This window comes from Cupressus sempervirens, chromosome 4, assembly GCF_028749045.1.
Source record: "Cupressus sempervirens isolate cs-2001-9-10 chromosome 4, ASM2874904v1, whole genome shotgun sequence".
Lineage (NCBI taxonomy): Eukaryota > Viridiplantae > Streptophyta > Pinopsida > Cupressales > Cupressaceae > Cupressus > Cupressus sempervirens.
The window spans coordinates 852,841,844-852,865,044 of NC_143121.1; the positions used below are offsets into that span (position 1 = coordinate 852,841,844).

The window sequence follows — 23,201 nt, forward strand, 5'->3', positions numbered from 1 at the left end:
TTCCACATAATTTCTGCCCAGAGTCCATTAAAATACTCATGAAATGAATATAATGCCCAAAATTTCACATCAGACATGATGGAAAGGTAGGATATACATCAGTTATTTGCTTCTGACTGCATCCTTAAAAGAATAAATGTCATACATGCCCCACAATCAAAAGGGCAGATGCAGAATTGCCTTAATTTTCTCAAACTTATATTACCTCATAAAGCACACTCCATAGAGCATACTTCAAAGTCCATGCCATGAACAGATACTCAGACATGGCACTCCTTGTGAATAGTTACAATTTGTGGTTGACTCTTCATGCAACATTCACTCTCATTCGTTTTCCTTCTAGTTCCTACACCAAGTAAAATGAACGATCAGATTCAATAACTCAAATCAAAACTTAGGAAAGCCATTTTTTAATATGTTTTTAGGAAAGCCATATTTTGTAAATAACAAAAGATTAGAAAATATCCTTTTCAACTAGATGAATCGCTCATATAAGGTATCCGGAAAATCATCTCTATCTCCCACACCTCTACCTCCCCCTCTTTCTTCTTTTTCCCACTCCCCTACTCTCTCTCAACCCATCAATCAATAGTAAGACACTCTCCCCACTTGACTAACTCCTAGCATACAACCTCTGGATTTTTCCATCTATAAAACTTGCAGTAAATTTTGAATTAGAAAGATGAAGAGATGTAAGGGCTGCAGATGGGCACAAGCGGATGCAGAGGGAAGAACGCTAGTGTATGAATTTGCCTGATCAACTAGATCGCTAATGGCAACTGTGTGAAACAGATGAATGCAAAATCAATTTGAATGCACCAATTAGCTGAAATTCCACCAAAATTTTGGTATGACAATACAATATTATTTGAAAATAATCCCTCAAGGTGCTGATATTGGAAACAATAGGCCAAAACTAGGAATTGGAAATCCAAAGGCCATCTATAACAGTCCTACATGAAAATCATTTTGCGGTGCCATGGATTTCAGAAAAAATCAGCTGTACCACAGATTTTCTCCAAAACTTGCATTGTGGCTTCAAATGGATCTTCAGGTCACAAGAAGGTCAAGCTTAGGATTGAACTCAATCGGAGGTAGGGGGAAACCTTTGCACAAAGCTAGATCAAATCATCAGAATGAAATTGGAATGATAGTTTATTACACAAAAAAGGATAACTAGGGAACTAGGTCCACTTTTCCATAAATACATAAGTTTGGCAGTAGTGCAACTTGCATCCATTTTCCTCAAAATTTGTGATCAAGCACAAGATAGTAATAAACAGACAGACAGTGCAGATATGGTGCTGATCATGTTATTGATAGTTATTATAATTTTTGAAAGACAACTCAAATTTACAAATAGTAACAAACAGACAAACAGTGCAGTTTTAGCACTGGCTAAGTTATTGAGTTATTGCCTTTTTTTAAGACAAAACTCAATTCAAAGATTTTTGACATTTGATTCTTATGTATGGTGAAGGATGGCTGGCATTGAAATGGCTAATGGGTTTGCAGCACTTATCAGCAACCTTGTAAAGTTAAATGCAGTGAAACATGTGAGGGGTCTCTTTGCTCTTATGTATTGTATCACTAATATGTGATTCAAGATTCAAATTCATTGATTAGTCCAAAAAACATAAACTTGATTCTTACAAGTGCAAGGTTAAGGACTTTGAAAGCTCACCGCATTACTGAATGAGGAAATAGCAGCCTCCATGTCAGCTTCTGATGGAAAAGAAACAAATCCATAGCCGCATGACTTTCTTGTTTGCGGTATGCAGATAACTTTTGCATCTAAAACATTCCCCTTCTCTGCAAATTTCTTTTTCAGGGTTTCACTGGTTACAGTCTTTGCCAGATTACCAACGTATATTTTATATGGGCTTTCAATGAATGGGACTTCTTCTGTCAACTGATTTAAAGTGGATATATCCAAGGGTTTCTCTGTAACATTTACCTTAATTTCACGTCCACCTATTTCCTGGATTTACAACATGCACAACTTTATGTCAACAAGAAGATACAGACTTAGCAATTTAGCTTTCTTGGCAACAGATCTAAGATGACTCACAGTTCCATTCAGCTTTTCAACAGCTGCTTGAGCATCCTCCACAGTGCTCATTGTCACGAAACCAAAACGCCGACTTCTCCTACTATACTTATCATACATAACCTGTGCACATGGAAAATACAAGAAGGCAAAAGTGAGTTTAATGATAATCCAGTATTTAATTTTATAATAAATGGAAATGCATCTTCCTAGCTACAACATTGTATCACTCTTAGAAAAAAGTTCATAGCAGCGAAGTTGTAATTACAACTAAACAATAAAGCAACACAAAATGAAAACTTGAGTTCCTTGAAACCATTGCAATGTTAACTTTTAGCCTATGTTTCATGGGGATGCATCCCCTCAGCCATCGACAAATTACTTGGAATTCTCTTTATCATGGTACTCTTATATTGGCTTCCACTGATTCCCACATCAGAAATGGATAGGAACCATCCCTCGGGTTGTCTCCCACAATATTTATTTTAGGAAAAAATTCTGGTATGCCTCAGAAATGGCAGGGGATGACTAGCTGTCTCCAAGACAGCCATGGGGACACCAAGATGTTCCCCAAACATGCCAGAAATGGCAAGCCATCCCTATAGGCCAGCCTGCAAAGAGTCTAGTTTTATAAGTTTTTAAAGACCACAAAAAAAAAGGAGTATAACTGTTATACAAATCCAGACTGATCTACATAAATATGTACAACTGCATTACATGTGTTATAATTCACTGCCATTTGTTTTACTGATAATGGTTTTACTCATAGTTGTTATTTACAAATAAGCAAAGCTGCATGGATACGGATACGGATATAAATACCAATATGGTATTGGGTACGGAGACGGCCATTTTTAAAGACCACCAATATGGATACGGCCAGACACAACATTAATAAATAAAACATACACATATATTTAACATAGTTTAGGAGATTTTTATTACTTCAAAAGCAATATTGACACATAAATATTTATAAGTTAATTTAACACTGCACAATATGTAAACATAGTAGAGTTGAATTAGAAGATAACCCAAAAAGTGGGTCGCTGAAATAGAAAACATTTTATTTGTCTTTCTCATTTGGTGCAGGTTTTGTTTAAACCTTTTTTTTTAAATTGCTTTAATAAAGTTTTTTTTAAATCAAACTTGGGAAGATTTACGTCAAATCTTTAAAAAAATCAAATCCCATAGTATTTGGCATGGTTGGAAAATCAAACTTTTTTATGCAGACATGTGTACAATATTTGACATGTATTCAAGCAATATCGGATACATTTCCAAATTGGATATAGGGATACGAGCGCCCAAGGAAGGATAGAGGAGTTTACGGCAACTCTGCAAAAAGGTAATCACTTCCCAAAGCAACAATACTAGGGACTTTAAAAGTGTTCTTGAAAATTACTGTTATCATTAAAAGATTCTAAAAGCTATATTTCATGTGTTTTTGGGACAGGGATGGCAGGGGATGACAATTACGAAATAGGGAAATTCATATTTATCAATCGATGAGCTTAAAGAGCTTTCTAATGAATGGTTCATAAGGCACAACACTTGCTGAAGGTTTTGCAAATGGGTTTGCAAGTTGAGTGGGTTTAAATATGGAGAAAATCCGTAATCAAGCGCACTTGAGCTGGAGTAGTACTAGGACAGGTGACCTCCCAAGAAGTCTTGGTGCTTCACCTCTGTGAGCATCACTTAGATGCAATGAGTGCTAAGTGTTCCTTCCATTCTCATGAGAGATTGGTTCATGTGAATCACTACTTGTGAAACATGGGTCAAGAGTTTTGACTCAAAAAACTACACAATTGAATCCTAAGAGCAATATCACAATGGCTTTATTTCCCCCCTACATGCATTTGAAGAAATGTCTACAGAGAATATTCATTAAATTATGAATATGATATTGGTAACGGAGCCCAAATGAATGAAGAAAGAAAAGAATGAAAATTCACATCATTCATACCCATGCTAATGTCGCTATTTCCCTTTAAATGAAAAGTAACGTGAAATTTATGAGATAAAAAATGTTCAGCGACATTTTTACATTTTGTAACAACATTGCTGATCACTTTCTTTGTCATTTTATTCAGTTGCACACTTTTCAATTTCTAACTGGTCTCGTCATTTTGTGGTTGTAACTCGTAGCCTCATGTTTTATAACTTTTATATAAAATATACTCATTAACAACAAGAGCGATGAAAGTTTGTAAATTTGTATGACAATTGAGATGTGAATTCTTAATTCAGCTCTAGTGTTATGTTACATGGATCTCCAGGGCATTCAATAATTGCAATTTCCTATCAGTTTTAAATTTCCCCATGTTGATACATAGTAGCTTCAGTCAGATACAAGGATGATTGCTTGTATTGATTATATAAATATGTGCATTCATGAATGTATGCCAATTCACTATGTAAATTGACATACATATACACATACAGTTCTTGTGCTCAATAAGAATTATCAATCCTAATAACTTGGAGACAAAACAATCATTCTTGCATTCAATTGAAATTCTGTGCATCAGATTAAGTATACTGAAATCTGTAGCAGCAGATTATAGTATTACTCACCTTCTCTTGGCATAGAATGAGTAATGATCTTATACATGCATAGAATCAATCAAGTAATGATTGAGTATACTAATATTGAAACATGATTTGGATCGAGCAAATGATCTATTCACCTTTATGCAGATCGGCGATTTTTCCAAGATTAAAATTGGTTAAGTGTTAACTAACCCGATCAGGGTTATGTTAAATGTTCTTTGTTTCAATGAAGAGCCATGCCATGAGCAGACATGGCTCCACATTGTGAAGACATGTCCCCTCATGACATGTCTCTTGGAGACTATACTTATACCAATAAAGAAAGACCAAGAGAGACATCGCAAATCAATAAATGCTCTCTCATTTGGAGTTCAGCACTTGCAGACTTATCGATCAATTATATTCTCAGATCTAAACTTCTATTCCATTGCTATTTAAATACTGATTCCTTCAAGAACATAAGTCTGTTCATAACCTGCAACAAATCAAAGAAATTAGTATATTACAATCTGCAAATTGCTAGACATCTACCAAGTTGATAAGTTTAATTACATTACATGGTATTAGAGCCTTGTTAAGAAAGATCCAAAATTTAATTTGAAATATCAAATTACTCACCTCGATATTGCAGTCGCATTCAATTCTTCAAAATGTCAAACATGATCAGATTTGAGGATTGTCTTGAAGGTGCAAATAACTTCACATAATGGAAGTTAAGAATTATGATAATACTAAAAGAAAATAAGTACAAGAAGCTAAACCTGAGCATGAACCAGAAAAATCCCAATGGATTCAGAATAACGAAAAAGCCATAAAATTAATAGTAGATGCAGTTAGGGACCAGATAGTACCTATATTGGCCAAATAGGAGACTTCATACCTTATGTTCAACTCCCTTGAAAGCACATTTGAAATAAACAACACTAGTAGAATGCTTGCATTGAAGAGGCAAATCAATCACATAAGCATGAACAAAGGAGAATCCATCAATGCATACTTCATGAGAATAACTGAGCTCAGGGATCTACTATCAGTTGTTGGATATGAAATTGATAGCAAAGAGTTGACTCTAATAGCCTTAGGTGGCCTACCAAGTTCATGGGAGTCATTCATTCAAGGAATAAGTGCAAGATGAAAACTTCCAAAATTTGATCAGTTGAGATTTGAGTGCCTACAAGAAGAAGCTAGACAGATGTCAAAAAAGAAACAAACAAAAATCTATAGATGAGGATATTCATATCTTAAATACAAATTCTCATAAGAAAGGTAAGAAGAAGAATTTCAAAAGAAAACAGAACTTTCATGGAAAGGGCTCATTCAAGTAGAGGAAAGATGTTTCTCAAGTTCAATGTTTCAAATGTGATCAATATGGACACTATGCTGTCAAGTTCCATGACAGGACAAATAAACAAGCATCTTTTGCTAAGGTTGGAAAAACAAATACAGAAGATGATTCTGAGAAGTTTGTATTCTACTCCGCACTATCAAATCACGTATCAAACAAATTTAACACTTTGGTGGTTAATAGTGGATCATCAAGGCACATCACAAAATTCAAAGAACACCTAGACACTATGGTGTAAGAAATTGATGAAGAAGTAACCATAGGGGATGATTCTGCACATCTAGTAAAAGGGGTGGGAACTTGTACCATCAAATTGGAATCAGGTATCTCTATTCAATTGACTGATGTACTATTTGTACCCAGAATTAAGAGAAATCTAGTATCTGTATCTATCCTAGAAAACAACAAATATAGGGTCACCTTCATGGATGGGAAGGTTTTGGCATGGTCAAAGAATTCTACATATAAGAAAGCTAAAATCATAGGTGTATAAGGCAAGGATACCTATACAAACTTTGCACTGAGACAAAACAAGCCCTCATCCATGAGACTTTTGACTCCAATGAGATCTGGCATCGAAGGTTAGGGCATATTCACTTTTGCGCCCTAACCTCCATGGAAAAATTAGTAACAAGATTGCCCAAAGTAAATAAAACTCATAGTAGGATATGCAAGGGGTGTGCCTTAGGGAAAAACACTAAGGGAACTTTTCATAATAGTTTAAGTAGAACCAAAAATATATTAGAATTAGACCACTTTGACTTATGTGGACCCATGTTTGCCCCTTCCATGGGAGGGTTCCTATATTATGTAATTGTTGTGGATGACTTCTCTAGAGAAAGACCTAGATCTATTTCCTTAAGTATAAAGAGTCAGAAGAGATCCTTAAAAGGTTCAAAGAGTTCAAAGCCCTAACAAAAAACTCTTCTAGAAAGAAAATTAAACAATAGAAAAGAATACACTTCAAAAAAATTTAAAGAATTTGGTGTTAATGTTGGAAAAGAGAGAGTTTATTGTACCCTATAATCCTCAACAAAACCGGGTAGCCAATCAATGATCTATGATCAAAACAAAGATACCTCATTTTCGGGTAAGAGCATCTAGAGTAGTTGTTTACATTCAAAACATATGTCCCCACTCACATCTTAATATCAAAACTCCTAAAGAGGCTTTTACGAGTACAAAACTTGACATAAGCAACCTAAGAATATTTGGTCATCCTATTTGGTCATCCTATTTATATCCATCTGCCAAAAGAGAAAAGGTCAAAATTAGAGCCTTCTGGAAATAAAGGAATTTTTGTAGGCTATAGTGAAACCTCAAAAGCCTATAGGATATACATACTAGGGCAAAGACAAATATAATTGAGTAGAGATGTCATCCTTGAGGAAGATGTTGCCTTCAAAAGGGCAAAGAGCTATAATGAGTTAGAAATTCAGGATTCATCTAAAGATATGGAGGACACCACTCATGAGTTTCAGAGGAAGTACCCAGAAGAAACCACAAATGATATCCAAACTGCTCCTAAGAATCACAGGGAGTATCAAGAGGAAAATCAAAAGAATAACAAGAAAAGACCATTTTGGGCTAGAAAGATGATTAAAAAAGCTGAAAACTTTGCAACACCCAAAAGAACCTTCAGAGAAAGTAAGAGGCCTAACAGATTCTCAAGCTATGTGACCTTAATGAGAAGAATCATTAACTCAAAACCTACTAGTGTAACAGAAACTCTCAAACATCTAGTATGGAAAAATGCCATAACAGAAGAGTATCAATCAATTTTTAAAAATGATGTGAGAGATATGATACCTAGACCTAAAGAGAAATATGTTGTCTCTTCCAAATGGCTCTTCAAAATCAAACATGCTGCAGATGGCAGTATAGAGAAACACAAATCGCGTTTTGTTGCCAGAGGGTTCTCTGAAAAGGAAGGTATTGATTGCAAGGAGACATTTGCACTAATTTCCCTATTACTTCTGTTATAGCAGTCATAGCTATTGCAGCAGCAAAGGGCTAGAAGATATACCAAATGGATGTGAAAACTACATTCTTGATTTGGACTATCAAGAAGAATTTTATTTAAAACAACCTGAAGGTTTTGTGTTTCTTGATGCAGCTTCACAAGTACGCAAACTGAAGAAAGCCCTATACGGACTTAAACAGGCTCCCTGAGCCTAGTATGAAAGGATTGACAGCTATCTTATGGGACTAGGGTTTACAAAGAATGATGTAGACCCAAATCTCTATTTTAAAATTATTAAAGACGATATGTTAATACTAATCCTATATGTTGATGACCTGCTAATTACAGAAGATCGCCTTATTTTTCAATGTAACAAGGACTTGGCCTCAGAATTCAACATGGACTTGGGCATTTTACACTACTTCCTTGGTTTGGAAGTCTAGCAAAAATCTGATGTTATTTTTTTGAATCAAGGAAAATACACTATTGACATTCTAATGTTAAATTGTAGACTGATGTCTACACCCATGGAAACCAACTTTACATAAGTTAAAAGAGGCTGCAACAAAATCTAGATTTGTAGATCCCACTCTTTATAGATAGAGAATTGGATCACTAATGTACATGGTTAACACTCGACTAGATTTTTGCTATGCACTAAATGACTTGAGCCAGTTCATGTGCGAACCACGAAAGATACACCTTGTTCTTGCAAAACATATATTGAGGTACCTTCAAGGTACTATTGGATATCGTCTCAAATATGGAAAAGTTGACCTAGATCTACATGGATACTCTAATTCAGATTGGGCTGGAAGTGCGACTAATTAGAAAAGCAGGATGTTGTTTCAATTTGGGATCAACCATGATTTCTTGGATAAGTAGGCAACAGTCTTCAGTAGCACAAATTTCAAAAGAAACCAAATACATTGCAGCCTCTATGGGGCTAGAGAAGCAGTATGTCTTTGAAAGTTGAGTGTGGGACTATTTGATGAGCCCTTGAAACCTACTATTATCAATTGCAATAATCAGAGTTGTATTAAGCTCTCAATGAATCCAATTTTCCATGATTGATCTAAGCATATAGAGATTCCTTATGACTATGTGAGAGATATGGTAGAAAGGAATGTGATCCAGTTGGAGTATATTAGTACAAGCGATCAAACAACAAACATTATCACCAAGCCTCTCTCTAGAGTTGAAGTTGAACACTTCAAGAAAGAAACTTGGTATGGTTGAAATGTAAGTTATTGAGACCAAGTCTCAAAATTGTTTTTGTACTAATATATATATATATATATATATTAGTACTACAGGACTCGGGGAGTCCTTGCTAGACTCGGCGAGTCCTTGCTAGACTCGGCGAGTCCCGAGGCAAGCCAAGCAAAACGAGGCCAATGGCCTCTTGCCTCGGACTTGGCCAAGTCTTGGCCGAGTCTTGGCTGACTCGTTGAGTTTTGTCAACCTGACTCGGTTGGTGGGCAGCCTCTAGAAATGACCCAAAAAAAAATTTAAATTTTTTATTTTTTTGGTATGTTAAGCATGAGTAAGACCTACAAAGGTTACTCTATCACTTACAAACACAAAGAACAGAGAAAGAAGAGTTGAGGGAAGAGTATAGAGGTTTTGGGATCTGACAGTGAGGATTGCAGTGGAGGAGGCTAGAGCACGAGGAGACCCAGTGCAAGACCTTGAGGCCGAGAGTGATGAATTCAACTCTGATTATGAGGATTATGAGGATGAGGATGATTGTGATGAGCATGTCACTGAGGTTCAACCGCAGACACAAGGAGAGAGGATGGCTCCGAAGTCTTCCATAACCCATCTTAGGTGTACTCGTAGGAAGACATAGACTACTATGAGCCTTTCTTTTGATATATGATTTGAACTTTTGATTCCATGGATTGCATACTCCATGGATATTGTAGACATTTGACAATTACACTATGTTTCAGATTTCTATTATGTTATTCAGTTTAACTTTAACTAGTTTTTTTCAAAAATTTGAATTTATACTTACGTGATCTATGAAAAATTGTATATGTGTGCAAAGTAGCTTCTATTTATCTCAATTATTGTGTATTTGATGTTCATTGGCTAAATGATGCATGAAAAAAACTTAAAATCCTTAAAAATCTTTGGATTTCATGAGTTTTTTAAATTTGTGGAATCCTTGGCTAGTCTGGCTACAAATACCAAGTCCGAGACCAATCTGGGCATAACCGAGTCTGAGGCTGGTAATACTGATATATATATATATATATATATATATATATATACACACTCTTTTGTCATATGTGTGACTCTATGACTTTATGGGCCTCCTGTGTACATAATTACATGGTGACAATCTTTCAGAAAATATACACTTGTATTCAACATTGTAAGGTGATGACTTTACAATGTTCACTATCATCATGAGTATCATGTGACTTGATATTCGTAGACATGTCATGATAGTTTGCATCTCTTGGACATTTTGATAAATATCATGAGACTTAATATCAGTTGTAGATCATTATGTTCTTTATGAGATAATCATGTTGGATATTATGTGATGTAATATCTGTGAATATGCCATGACATGTTATGGTAGACATCATGAGACTTGATGTCAGTGCACATAACATAACTAAGATATAAGAAGAATGTCATGTGACTTGATGTTCTTTATATCCTTTGATATCACGAGTTAAGCGATATCTCCATTGATTTATACTTCATTATCTTCCCTAGGTAGGAAGGGAGTGTTAATAAGATACAAGGATGATTGCTTGTATTGATTACATACATATGTGCATGTATGTATGTATGTATGTCAGTTCACTATTTACATACATACAAAGTTCTTGTGCTCAATAAGAATAGTCATTTCAAATACCTTGGAGAGAAAACAACCGTTCTTGCATTCAATCAAAACTCTATGCATTAGATTAAGTATACTGAAATCTGTAACAGCAGATTATAATATTATTCACCTTCTCTTGGCATAGACCGAGTAATGATCTTATACATGCATAGAATCAATCAAGTAATGATTAAGTATACTAATATTGAAACATGATTTGGATCGAGCAAATGATCTATTCACCTTTATGCACATCGGCAATTTGCAAGACTAAAATTGGTTAAGTGTTAAATAACCCAATCAGGGTTATGTTAAATGTTTTTTGCTTAAATGAAGAGCCATGCCATGAGCGGACATGGCTTCACATTGTGGAGACATGTCCCCTTGTGGCATGTCTCTTGGAGACTACACTTATACCAATACTGAAAAACCAAGAGAGACATTGCAAATCAATAAATGTTCTCTCATTTGAAGTTCGGCACTTGCAGACTTAGAGATCAATTATATTCTCAGATCTAAACTTACATTCCATTGCTATTAAAATACCGATTCCTTCAAGAACATAAGTCTGATCATAACCTGCACAAAATTAAAAGAAAATAGTGTATTACAATCTGCAAATTGCTAGACTTCTATAATCTATTTTGTAATTGCCATCCCCTGTGATCCCTTGTCCCAGAAACTACATGGAATATAGCATTTAGAATCTTTTCAATGATACTCAACTGTAATTTTCAAGAACACTTTTTGAATCCCAAGAAAAGTTACTTTAGGAAGGGATCACTGATTTCTAAATAACAACTAAGAGTAAATCTTTTGAGTATCCCCCATATCTGCCTATAAATAGAGAACCAGAGATGCACTAAGAAGCCTTCACCCACAGAAAAGGGTTTATGGCAGCAAGTGATGAGCGAAGTAGTTTGGGAGATGGCACGCATTGCAAGGGTTTGCTTCAGGACTGGACAAACTTGGCAGAAGCTCTTGTCACCAAACACAAGAAATCTTTGTCCACTGACAGGAAGGGTGCTTCCCTTCACCACTCAGGTGGGCAGAAAAAGCCCAACCTAAATACAGAGATGCTTAGGGCTTCCAAGGAGTTTTCCATCCTGTCTCCTCAGTCTGATCCTGTCAACATTCAAGCTTCGGCCCCCTTTTGCTAATGGATGCAGGAATCGGATCAATCTTTTTCATCTTTGCAGTGCATTTTGTCGTATGCAGGTACTCAGGGATTGCCCTAATGTACTGCACAATCCTCCTTCCAGCCTCACAGACTCTGGTCTTCCCAAAATCCTGACAGTATTGCAAACTTGCTCGATAGGGGATTCTATGGTGCAGTTGGATAATGAACCTGCCACTTTCCACATTTCAGATTCAAGCATTGATTTTTTTTTGCCTGCCTATTTCAAGTGCCATTTCCTTCTCATTCGCTACATGTGTCAGTGACTGCAGATTGACCAATTTATCAAGTGGATGAAGGTTACCTCGTGCAAAATGTCTATTCCCAATTTTGAATTTTTCCTGCTCCACTATGCCTCTGTTGAAGATTGTGTTTTTGTGACACAGAATGGCCCTTGATTCTTTGGAAAGTCGGACCTTATTATCACCTCTTGATATCCTTTTTTGATCCTCCAGCCATTGTTGTATCTACTGCTCCCATGTGGATCATATTATATAATATTATTTTGATCATGCGGCATCCGGTGCTCATTAAGGATATGATTGAGCAGATTGGCTCCGTTGTTATGCTGGATTCAGATTCGATGGCTCCACTTTGCAGATACACTAGGGTTTATGCCATCATCAACATCTCAAAGCTGGTGCAACATTCCGTTCTTATGATTTATTCATTCCTCAAATGGCACTTGGACCCAATTCTTAATTTATGAAGGCCTTCCTTTCAGATATTTTTGTTGCAACATGCTTGGCCATACGGTGGCTGGGTTCTCTTCCTCCAAGTCTGATGCTCCAAGGAGGTTCAGTCTCAAAAAGTGGGTCAGAAAGAGAAGAGATCCTGATGCTTACTTTATTTGGCAAAATCATGACAAATCTTTTGTTATTCCAACCTTGCTACCGTAGCTTCCAATAGGGTTACCCCTACTGTGGAGCCTACCCCTATCCAAACCATCCATGTCCTGGTTGGTGGCTGATTTTTCAGTTTCTGTGTTGCAGTAGCTTTGTTTCTGTTTTGAGTGCTCTTTAGCTCGAGTTCTTCTTTGGTTTCATCAACTTGATTAGTCTATTTGCACTCCCATTTGTGGGTATGAAGCAGTCTTAGTCTTTATTTGTTATTATGTTGGGAATGGGCCAAATTTGACAATTTGCCTATTCCAAAAAACCTTTTAACTACATCATCTTTTGTTGTCAAAATTAGAAGGCTGTTCACAGGTATTTTAATTCCATAAACTTGAGTTATGAAAATCTTGATTACTTGAAGAATATGAGATAATTACAACAGGTAGAAAAGATGAGTTAACTACCCTACAATTCATCATGTCTCTACTCTTGGCAGCTCTTGTACTTGTGACCTCTTTCTATGCACACAACAGGCATTAGGTCCATCTGCATGGAACCAACAGAATATCCTTATGATGATGATTTTTTTTCTCTTAGCATGCATAATAAGATTGGGTGAGAACTGAGGATCTTCACAGGTTTTTATCTAGGGTTGGCTCTCCATCAGTTCCACCAGGCAGGCAGGCACACAACTGGCATTATGTTCGTTCCCTTGGGCTTAAACCACTAGGATGTCGTTAATGTTGGTGGGATAGAAGCTCCATTGATTATGCAGACCTAATAAGTTTCATCAAGAACTAGGGATCCTCACATGTCCTTGCCTTAAGGCAACACCAACACTTTCCACTAATTCACGTATCCTGAAGGGTCATGTCAGTACACTCCGACTTAACTTTGCTATGCCAAATGCAACTCACAGTTGTGACTCCTAAGTCCTAAAGACTAGGTCTTTTTCTTAAGCCACCTTGGGCATTTGCTGGTCCGGGAAATAAGAAGACCATGTGCTCTGACTTATGACTCTTCTACTCAGACTCCATGTGTAGGATAATTCAAAAAGGTCAAATTTCAAATAATCTCCAGTAGGCTAGAAACCTGTCTCATCAACTCCAGCCCAGAAGAAAACAGATATGTGGACAAGCTGAATTATTCAGGAGATGTCCAGACAAATGGCAAGCAATGTGCAGTGATACTATTTCTTCCCAAAAATTATCGAGTGATATCTTTAAATGCAGAATCTTGAATAATTGGAGTGGAGAGTTTAGTTTTTCATGGCATTGTTTTGTTGTAAATAGCTCCCAATTTTGTAGTGCAGCATCGTCTGGTATAATCCCCATAACTCCCTTCATGGTGTCATTCTCAAAGTTTGAATGGGACTTATTTCCAAAATGCTTTATACACCCACATATGCTCCAAAATTATGATAGAACAAGCATTTGTTTTGAACCTACTGTTTACAGAATCGGTAAGAAAAGATAAACATCAAAATGTAATAAAAGAAATTCTCCACATAGAGGAATCATTACAAAAATAATGTCAAGGGGCAAAATTCATTTAGTAAACTTGGTGTTGATTCACAAAGGAATCAAAACAGAAAGAATGAGAGTGATCATCTTTTTTTAATCCATACATGCTCATTTTTTATTGATATCTCGAAATTATCATTTTGTCAAATCACAAATTCAATTCAATATTGACGGGACAAATGCCATTGTATTGAAAGCTCGCTGATTTAATGACAAACAACCTATAAAATAGAAAAAAAGAAGCCTTTTGAACATTGAACATGGTGATCTGGAATTCAAACCCTTTCTAAGGTATTGACAGCCCTTAACTAATATGAACTACCCAGATTTGGTTCAATACTTGTTTTAAGATTTGATATGGTTTGTCGATGACCTTTTATAAAACTGCATATGTTGATTTCCTGCTGGGAATCTAATCTATCATTTACAGGCATAGTGAAAAAAAAATTGAAGAGGAAGATACCTCTGCTTTTTCAACAGTGCCACATTCGGCAAAGATTTTAGCAAGCTCCTCATTGGTACAGGTCCTAGGGATATTGCCCACATAGAGTTTCCTTTCAAACTCTTGTTTCTGCTTGCCAGATACTGAGGCCTCCTGAACTTGAACTTGTGCTGTGATTCTGAGGACCTTCTTATGATGCAATGTAGATAAAGGACGAAAATGAGATGTACTTGGGATTGAAGTAAATGAGAGACGAGAAGCGAAAATAAATTTGGGAGTTGAAAATTGCTTAGGCATATGGGTGTGAGCAGAAGCGTCAGGGGTTATGGATAAGAATGCAGCTGCCATCGTTCATTCGATAGAGGCTCTGGAAATTGGCAAATGCTTTTTAATCCACTACATCAGAAACTACGTGATAAGTAGGTCGATTTCCTTAAAATTAGTTCGATTGCATTGGGAACGAACTAAAGTGGAGAACGAAATTGAGAGACCGAACAATTACCATATTAATTCGCTGAGGATATAGATTTGTACTTCTACGAGTGTGTAGAGGTGTCAAGGTAATGAAATTTATTTCCATAGGTACAAAACATAGTTTATTGATTTTTTGTTGTTGTTGGTTACACTACTATAAGTATTCGTAGTATTCGTAAAACTTAATGATTTAGTAATTATGCAAAATTTAAAAATATCAAATCGTCAAATTTTTTTTTTTAGTTTTTAAATTTTTTTCCTTTTATATAATAGATTTTTAGTTAGTTTTTAACTATCATATGTGTGAATTTATTAATTTAAAAAAGATGCATTAAATTTTTAGGATGTTTCATAAGAATGCATGTAATATAAGATATTATAATAATCTTAAATTTTCATTTGAGGAAATGTTTTGAAGACAAGAAAGCCAATGAAGAAACAATGTAGATTTTCTTCAAACTATTATCAAACTCATTTGGTCATCAATCATTGATAATGGGGTATGCAGACCTAGAGGGTTGGTTTGAGAACATTTGCAATTATCATTTTACATTGTTGAATCATTTCTAATACAAATTACTTGTACCCTTGTCTTCCTACCTTTCAACTTCTTTGGAGCTTTGTTGAATCATTTTTAATACAAAATGCTTGGACCCTTCTCTTTCTACCTCTTAACTTCGTTGGAGCTTTGTTGAATCATTTCCAATAAAAATTGTTTGTACCCTTGTCTTCCTACATCTCAATTTCGTTAGAGTTTTCCATCTATTGGAATTGAAAAAAAACCCAAATTACCCATTCTCCATGAGGGGTTCATCCTACTTATTATCAACTAGAAGAAAACGTTGACCCCTTAGAACTACTCTATACAAAATTGAAAACCAAATAAAAAATCCAAGATTATTGAAACCTTTGATGAGGAATCCCATTCTAAATGGTTGAAGGATTCTATCAAGAATTGGGTCGACAAAAAGAAATTTGAGAATTGTGTAGAGTTTGTAAAAGAGGAAGAGCTCTTTTGTTTCATAAAAACAAAGGGAGCTAAGTTATCTAAAGTTGCCTCATTGAGGCCTAAGAAAAATGGGGAAGATGTAGATGTAGCCCCATAGCAAGAGGATAAAGCAGGAGGGCTTTATTGGCTAAGCAATACCATATCATGTGTGTTATGTTGGGGGGTTTAATATCTCCAAAACTTGAAACAATAAATTGCACGCATATTAAGGACATAGGGCTTATATAATTTTGACAGCATAATATGAATATTATTAGACATTTTTTATCTGGAAAATGCCAAAAGCACATTAGATGTAGAAAAAAATTAACTTGAGTTCATTTGAAAAACTAATAATAATTATAGTGGGAAATGGAAGAAAACACTAATGATCTTATTGATTCTCAACAATGCAAAGAAGGGAGCAATGATTAGGAGTTCCATCAAACTGACAAAGAGAGTACAAGAAGTCATCCATCATATAGTGGATCTTATTTGTGGGAAGGGAAGATATGATAAGCATAGCAACTTATAGCATGAAGATTTCATCCTTACCCTATACTAGATCTACTTTAGATGAGGGTTCAATTCAATAGAGATCCCTCACATGGGTAGGGAGGTAGGGCATTGAGTCCTTCTTAGATTGGTTCTATACAAGTATTTAGATAAGTCTTATCACCTCCTTTGAACTATTACTCTCATTTAATTATTTTAACATATTAATGTTAACCATGGATAGAAACAATTAGTCAACTAGGATGAAGAGCACCTTATTGATTGTCATACTGATGTGTTAAACCACTATTTTCTTTCCACGACCTTCTTAAATCTTTAAAAAGATAGTCATTCAAGAGGTTTTTCATTGACACTTTAAGATAATAAAAAACTTTTGTGTGCATACACCCATGGTAGTTGTTGGATACAATTATCTAATTGTGTGTTGTCTTTGATGTTACACAAATGTCATATTAGTTGGCAGATAGTTCTTACCAAGCTCACTTGGTTAGCAAGGCAATTTTCCTTGTCTACTAAGCATTCTTGGAAATTACTCTATGTAGACAGTGTCTACCAAGCTCACTCGGGCGTCGAAGGAAATTGTGGCTGAAAGCAGTGTTAACCGAGTTCTCATGGTTAACGAAGGAAAGTTAGTTAGAAGTTAGTGTTCATCGAGTTCACTCAATTGCCAAAGGATTTTGCAAATTTCGCAGTGTTAACCAAGCTTCTATTGGTCAACACAAGAAATCATTTCAGGATCAGTGTTTACCGAGCAGGGTTGGCCAATGAAGGATTTTGTTAATTTGAGAAATGAAGTTTAATTATTTGAAGTATTGATTCTAGCCGATTGTGGTAATATTCATTGGTCATTGTAAGTTGTAATTGAACTGACTTGATAATTTGTATAGTATAAATATAAGGTCAAGTTGAGATTCTAAAGTGTATGAGTGAGTATGCAAGTGTATGAGTGAATATGCAAGTTTATTGATTGTTTGAAGAAGAAAGTGTGAGCGAATTTGAAGGATCAGATATCCTTGAGGAGCAGCAAAGTTATATTTGATCAGGAAGGATCTAGTGTGAAGAAGAATAAAGATCTATAATCAGCAATTCAGTTGCATCTCATTCAGGTCATTTCATTGTTACTTTCTTACCATTGTAGTAGTGATTCCAAAATCTCTTAGTAGAGTTGTTTTAATAGCCAGTTGTAAATCCTCTAACAAGGTGACAGTTCCATTGAATTATTCTAAAGACCTTGTGCAAGGCCACTCCTAATAGGGTGATTAAATCCTTTAACAAGGTCACACCTAACAGTGTGTTTTGTAACCTTTAACCTAGGTTGGCTCCTAATAGGGCTCACTTCAGAAGAGTGAAAATCAATAGCTAGTTACTTGGTGGTTTTTCCCATATTGGGTTTCCACGTTAAATCTGGTGTCTCATGTGTTCATGTTATTTCTTTTGTGCTTGCATGTTAATCACTGTGAATGTTTAACATCTGTTAAAGTATAACATACACTGCATCTACTGAGTTACAACATTTTTTGTATGTTTACTGAGTGACAACAATATATAGTTTTATCAGACATCTAAGGGATCTGTGGATTTCTTTTTGTGGTAACTGATTCACCCCCCTCGCCCCCCCACCCCACCTCCCCCCCCCCTTTAGTTACTCCATCTACATTTCCAACAATTGGTATCAGAGCTTTTGGTGCTTGCAAGAAGGGTTTCAAAGACCTAAGCTACATATCAAGATGTCTTACAAGAGAGAAATTCCAAGGCTTAATAGAGATAAATTTTTAGCATGGCAAGGTCTCATGAGACTTCATATGGCTTCCATTGGTGATTCAAATTGAGATACGTTGATGAAGAATACACAACTCCTTCTGGTACATTATTTGTTGGTGACATTGATGAGAAAAAGACTCATAACACCATGATGATAGACATTGCATCTGCTCTAAGCTATGAGGAATTTGATGATATCAATGACTGCAAAATTGCCTTTGAAATGTGGAACAAGCTAAAAGACATCTATGGTGGTGATGACAATGTGGGGAGAGCCAAAGCAGAAAGCCTCAAAGGACAATTTGATCATATGAGAATGAGAGAGGATGAAAACATTGCCAAATATGTTGAAAGGATTAAAGCAAGTGTTAGGGCAATCAAAGCTTCTAGAGGAAAGATCAAGGAAGAAACTATTGTAAGTAAAGTTCTCAGAACATTGCTACCCATTTATGCAATTAGAGTATCTGCAATTCAAGAAAGAAGATGTGAGACAAATCATAAGATAACTTTGGATACCTTGGTAGGAAGATTGACAGCCTTTGAGCTAGATGACTATGAAAAATATGTTCTAGCTTCCAAGAATATTGAATCTGCATTTGAGGCTAAGCTTTCACTTAAGGAAAAAGGCAAGAAAATAAAGGACACTCAGTTAGAAAGTGAAAAAGAATCAGAGGAAAGTTCTGATAGTGGTCTTGAATTTGTTGAAGCTCTACTTACAAGGAAATATTCTAGAGATAGAGGAAAATACAAAGGTAAATTTCCCCTAATCTATTTTTCATGTGAAGAAATTGGTCATATTGCAGCCAGGTGCCCAAACAAAGCTAGCAAGGATGAGAAGAAAGGTCACAAGTGTAATGGCAAGAAGGATTTCAAATCACTCAAAGACAAAGGTAAGAAACCATGTTTTATGGCTAAGGATTTTGATAATAGTGAAGATGAAATAGTTTACATTGCTATGAAAAGATGGATCTAATGATGATGAAGAAGATAAGATGGCACTTATCTCTCATGTGAGCAAAAATGATACATGGATCATAGACAGTGGATGTTCACATCATATGACTTGTGACAAAACAAAGTTTGAACACTTTGAAGATTATGATGGTGGTAGTGTAAGATTTGGAAACAATGAACTTTGTTGCATAAAAGGGAGAGGTTGAATCTCATTAACCAAAGAACTTGTATGTGATAATGCCTACTGGGTTGAAGGACTAAAACACAATCTATTGAGTGTGGCACACCTAATCAACATTGGATTCAAGGTGGAATTCATGCATGGCAAGGCAAGACTATTGGATGACAAAGGAAAATTGATTGGATTAGGCAAACAGACAAAAGGTAACTTGTTTTATCTTGATCTTGGTGAGTGCTAATGTTTTATTGCTCAAGTTGAAGAAAGTTGGTTATGGCACATAAGGTTATGTCATGTAAATTTTGATAACATGGTGAAAATAAGTAAATTCAGGAAAGTAAGAGGCATTCCTAGTTTGAAGAAACCTAATGTTGGTCTACGCAAGAATTGTCAGATTGGCAAAATGAGAAAGACTAGATTTAAAAGTAAAAACTATCAGTTTGAAGATATTTTGGAAATTGTGCATACTAATTTGTGTGGACATATTAGAATTGAGAGCTATAGTGGAGAAAAGTTCTTCATTCTTTTTGTTGATGACTACTCTAGAATGATGACTATTATGTATCTAAGAGAGAAGTAAGAAGCATTTGAGAAATTCAAATGGTATTTCGCAAGAGTAGAGAAGGAAATAGGAAAAAGACTAAAATGCTTAAGGCCAGATAGAGGTGGTGAATTTATCTCCAATGAATTCAATAACTTTTGCATTAAAAGATGAATCAAAAGATAGGTATCAACCCATAAAACTCCTGAGCAGAATGGAATAGCTGAAAGGAGGAATAGATCTATCATGGATTGTGCAAGGACTTTAATGATTAAAAAGAACATTGCTATCAAATACTAGAAGGAAGCTATTAGCACTATAGTTCATACCTTAAACTAAGTACAATTGAAGAAGGACTCATTTAAAACTCCCTATGAGTTATGGTATGGCTATAAACCTAATGTAAGTTACCTAAAAGTATTTGGAAGTAAATGTTATATCTTGAAAGAATCTAGAAAAGGCAAATTTGATGTGAGAGGTGATGAAGGAATATTTTTAGGATATTCTTGCAAGAGTAAGGCATATATATGTTTGAATTTGTCTACTCATAAAATCATAGAAAGTGCACATGTGAAAGTTGATGAGTTTGTAGAAAGGACTAAAGAAGAAAGCAAAAAGGAACCAAAAGGTTATAGGAGATTTGTTTGCATTGAACCTGATACATTGCTAGACACATCTATCAATTAGGAGACTCCTACTCTCGAGTCTTCCTCAATCACTGAGTTGCAAGAAGTTCAACCAGAGTCTCAAGGACCCGGGTCACATTTTGAAGCTATCGAGCCAATGCCTACCGAGTTTGAGCAACCAAAACCTGAAGTTGAAGTTCAAGAGGATGACAATGCAATTCATGTTATCTACCAAAAATGCACCCTGTTAAGTTTGCAGAAAAACTTAACCTTTTGGAGAAACATTGAAACATTCCAAGGTTGTGGGTAAACTATGGTTGGAATGAATCTCTGAATTCTAGGTTGGCTTCCTATCTGGTAAATCACTTTGTACTGCCTGAAAATGATTCTTTTTAAGGAGGAAAAGGGAAGAAGGATAATAGAAAATAAAATTTCAAATCCTAAGGGTGATACACCAAAATATAAAGATGAGAAACGATACTGTTAAGGCACAATGAAACTTTACTAAAGACCAGTTCAACGTAGGCACAATATTGATATCAAAATACCCAAATAGAACATGAGGAAGATTGACCCCAATTCAATTGCTAATAGGAATAAGAAACATTCACAATTAGCAACTAATATGAAAATTTAGATCACAACTCACAACCTATATGGGTAGCAAATACTCTTTTGTAGATGCTAAAAATGTGACATTAACTTGAAGGATTCAGGAATGAATCACAAAAAGAACTAACATCAAAAACAGAAAGAACTCACATGCAACAAAAGAACCCAATAATGGTTTCCAAACTGTTCTTTATTCCAGCTTCAAAGGAAACAACATAATAACACTTCTCAAAACTGAGTTACAGGCAATCTGCAAGTGACCACCATGAAGGACCTCAAGAAATCACTTCAAAAATCTGTCTCTGCATAAAACTAGAACCCACTTACAATTAGTTGAAAACTCATACTTATGCACATTTTACCCAATTGCATTTAGAAAGTCATAAATGCTGGGTCAGATTCAACCCCAAAGGCCAAACTTGAGACCTTGAAAAGACCTGAAAAATGGATACAAAATAGCCCAAAAGGCATGGTCTGATAATATCATCAACTACCCCTCATAACTGCAGTCACATCTCTTGGCAAGCCTCCAAAAGTCTCAAGAATACAATAACTCCTCTTGCCTCCAATTCCCATAAACTCATGACTCAATATTTAGTTATAATGATCTGCGAAATAATTTCTCTTAACCCTTTAAAAGAAAAATAAATAGTTATTTCTTTGCACAATAATAGTTATTAAATAATTTATATTTTGTAACAAAATATAAGGCATTTAATATTTATTAAATAGTAATTTATTGTAATATAGTTTGTTCTTTTTTTTTAATAAGTATTAATCATTTTATATAAAATATTGAGTGATATCATTTAATCACTCAATATTTTATTAAAATAATTGGTATTTACTAAAATAATAAGAATGAATTACACTATAATAAATTATTATATTTACAAAGAAAAGTATTTAATAAATCTTTTAAAAAGAATCAAAACATTATCATTGCAAATAAAAATAACCTAAGTATTGAGCAAAGGTGAAAAGTTATGTTAAAACATAAGACCCAAAAATGGGTGCCAAGCTTGCAAAGAAAAATGACTACATACATGCATGGACCCGAAATTCTATCAAATGCAACTTAGGATTTGATAAAAAGGAAGTCAAGGGTGAAATTGGTCATTTCGAATGCATGAGAGAGCAAAGATAAAACATGGCAGGGCTATTTGGAAACCCTAGCCACCATGAAGCTTAGACCTGCTATTTTCTTGCTAGGAGTTGTGCTTTTGCTATATATCTTGTTGCTTTTGGAGGACGATTGACATATCTCAAATCCTGGCATGCAAAAAAAAAAAACCCTCTTGAAGCCACCGACTGGTTATTTGGCGTTGTTCAAGACGAAATTTGCTTTTTCCTGTGGGTCTTCTGTCTTCTTCACTGGGCATTTGAATCTTTGCTTTATCTCTGCTATATTTAAACACCAGACACCCAACTCGTGGCATAAAAAACACTTCAGTAAGTATTGTTTGCTTTGCCATTGCTTAAAAATTGAAAACATTTTCTACATTTTCCTTTTTTATGGAGATTTCCCATTGCTTGTTGTCGGGTTTCTTAGGATATATGCTGAATTGAAGGATGTTGCTAAGTGTCTTATGCATCTGTTGGTTATAAAAGAAGTCACCTTTTCTATTGAGGATCCTCTTGCTGAAAACGAGTCTGGACTTACTAACCACCTTTTTCCCAAACATTTAATTACAACAACCTACTCTTTTTCCTCATCTCTGTCATATCTTGCTTCATGCATTGCATCCGAATGAGCATCTCTTTTGCATTTGGTACAAGATCAAGATCCACATTTTTGATTTAAATCTCATGCT

General features: G+C 35.4%; 1 protein-coding gene across 1 annotated transcript; it reads right to left on the minus strand.

Annotated features, from left to right (window-relative positions):
- On the minus strand, positions 1-15,289 carry LOC149564062 (small ribosomal subunit protein cS22-like). The gene is made up of 4 exons (XM_089827156.1): positions 14,759-15,289; positions 2,072-2,173; positions 1,685-1,981; positions 1-346 (listed from the first exon to the last, which is right to left on the minus strand). The coding sequence occupies exons 1-4, from the start codon at positions 15,083-15,085 to the stop codon at positions 308-310; spliced, it is 765 nt and encodes a 254-aa protein (XP_089683282.1). The 5' UTR covers positions 15,086-15,289; the 3' UTR covers positions 1-307.
- Between the last annotated feature and the right edge of the window lie 7,912 nt (positions 15,290-23,201).

Excerpts from the sequence above, each read along its gene's own strand:
- LOC149564062 (XM_089827156.1), bottom strand. The coding sequence starts at position 15,085 with ATGGCAGCTGCATTCTTATCCATAACCCCTGACGCTTCTGCTCACACC. Across the intron at positions 1,982-2,071 it reads TTGAAAAGCTGAATGGAACT|GAAATAGGTGGACGTGAAAT; the intron begins GTGAGTCATCTT and ends TTGTAAATCCAG. Across the intron at positions 347-1,684 it reads TTTCCTCATTCAGTAATGCG|GAACTAGAAGGAAAACGAAT; the intron begins GTGAGCTTTCAA and ends TACTTGGTGTAG.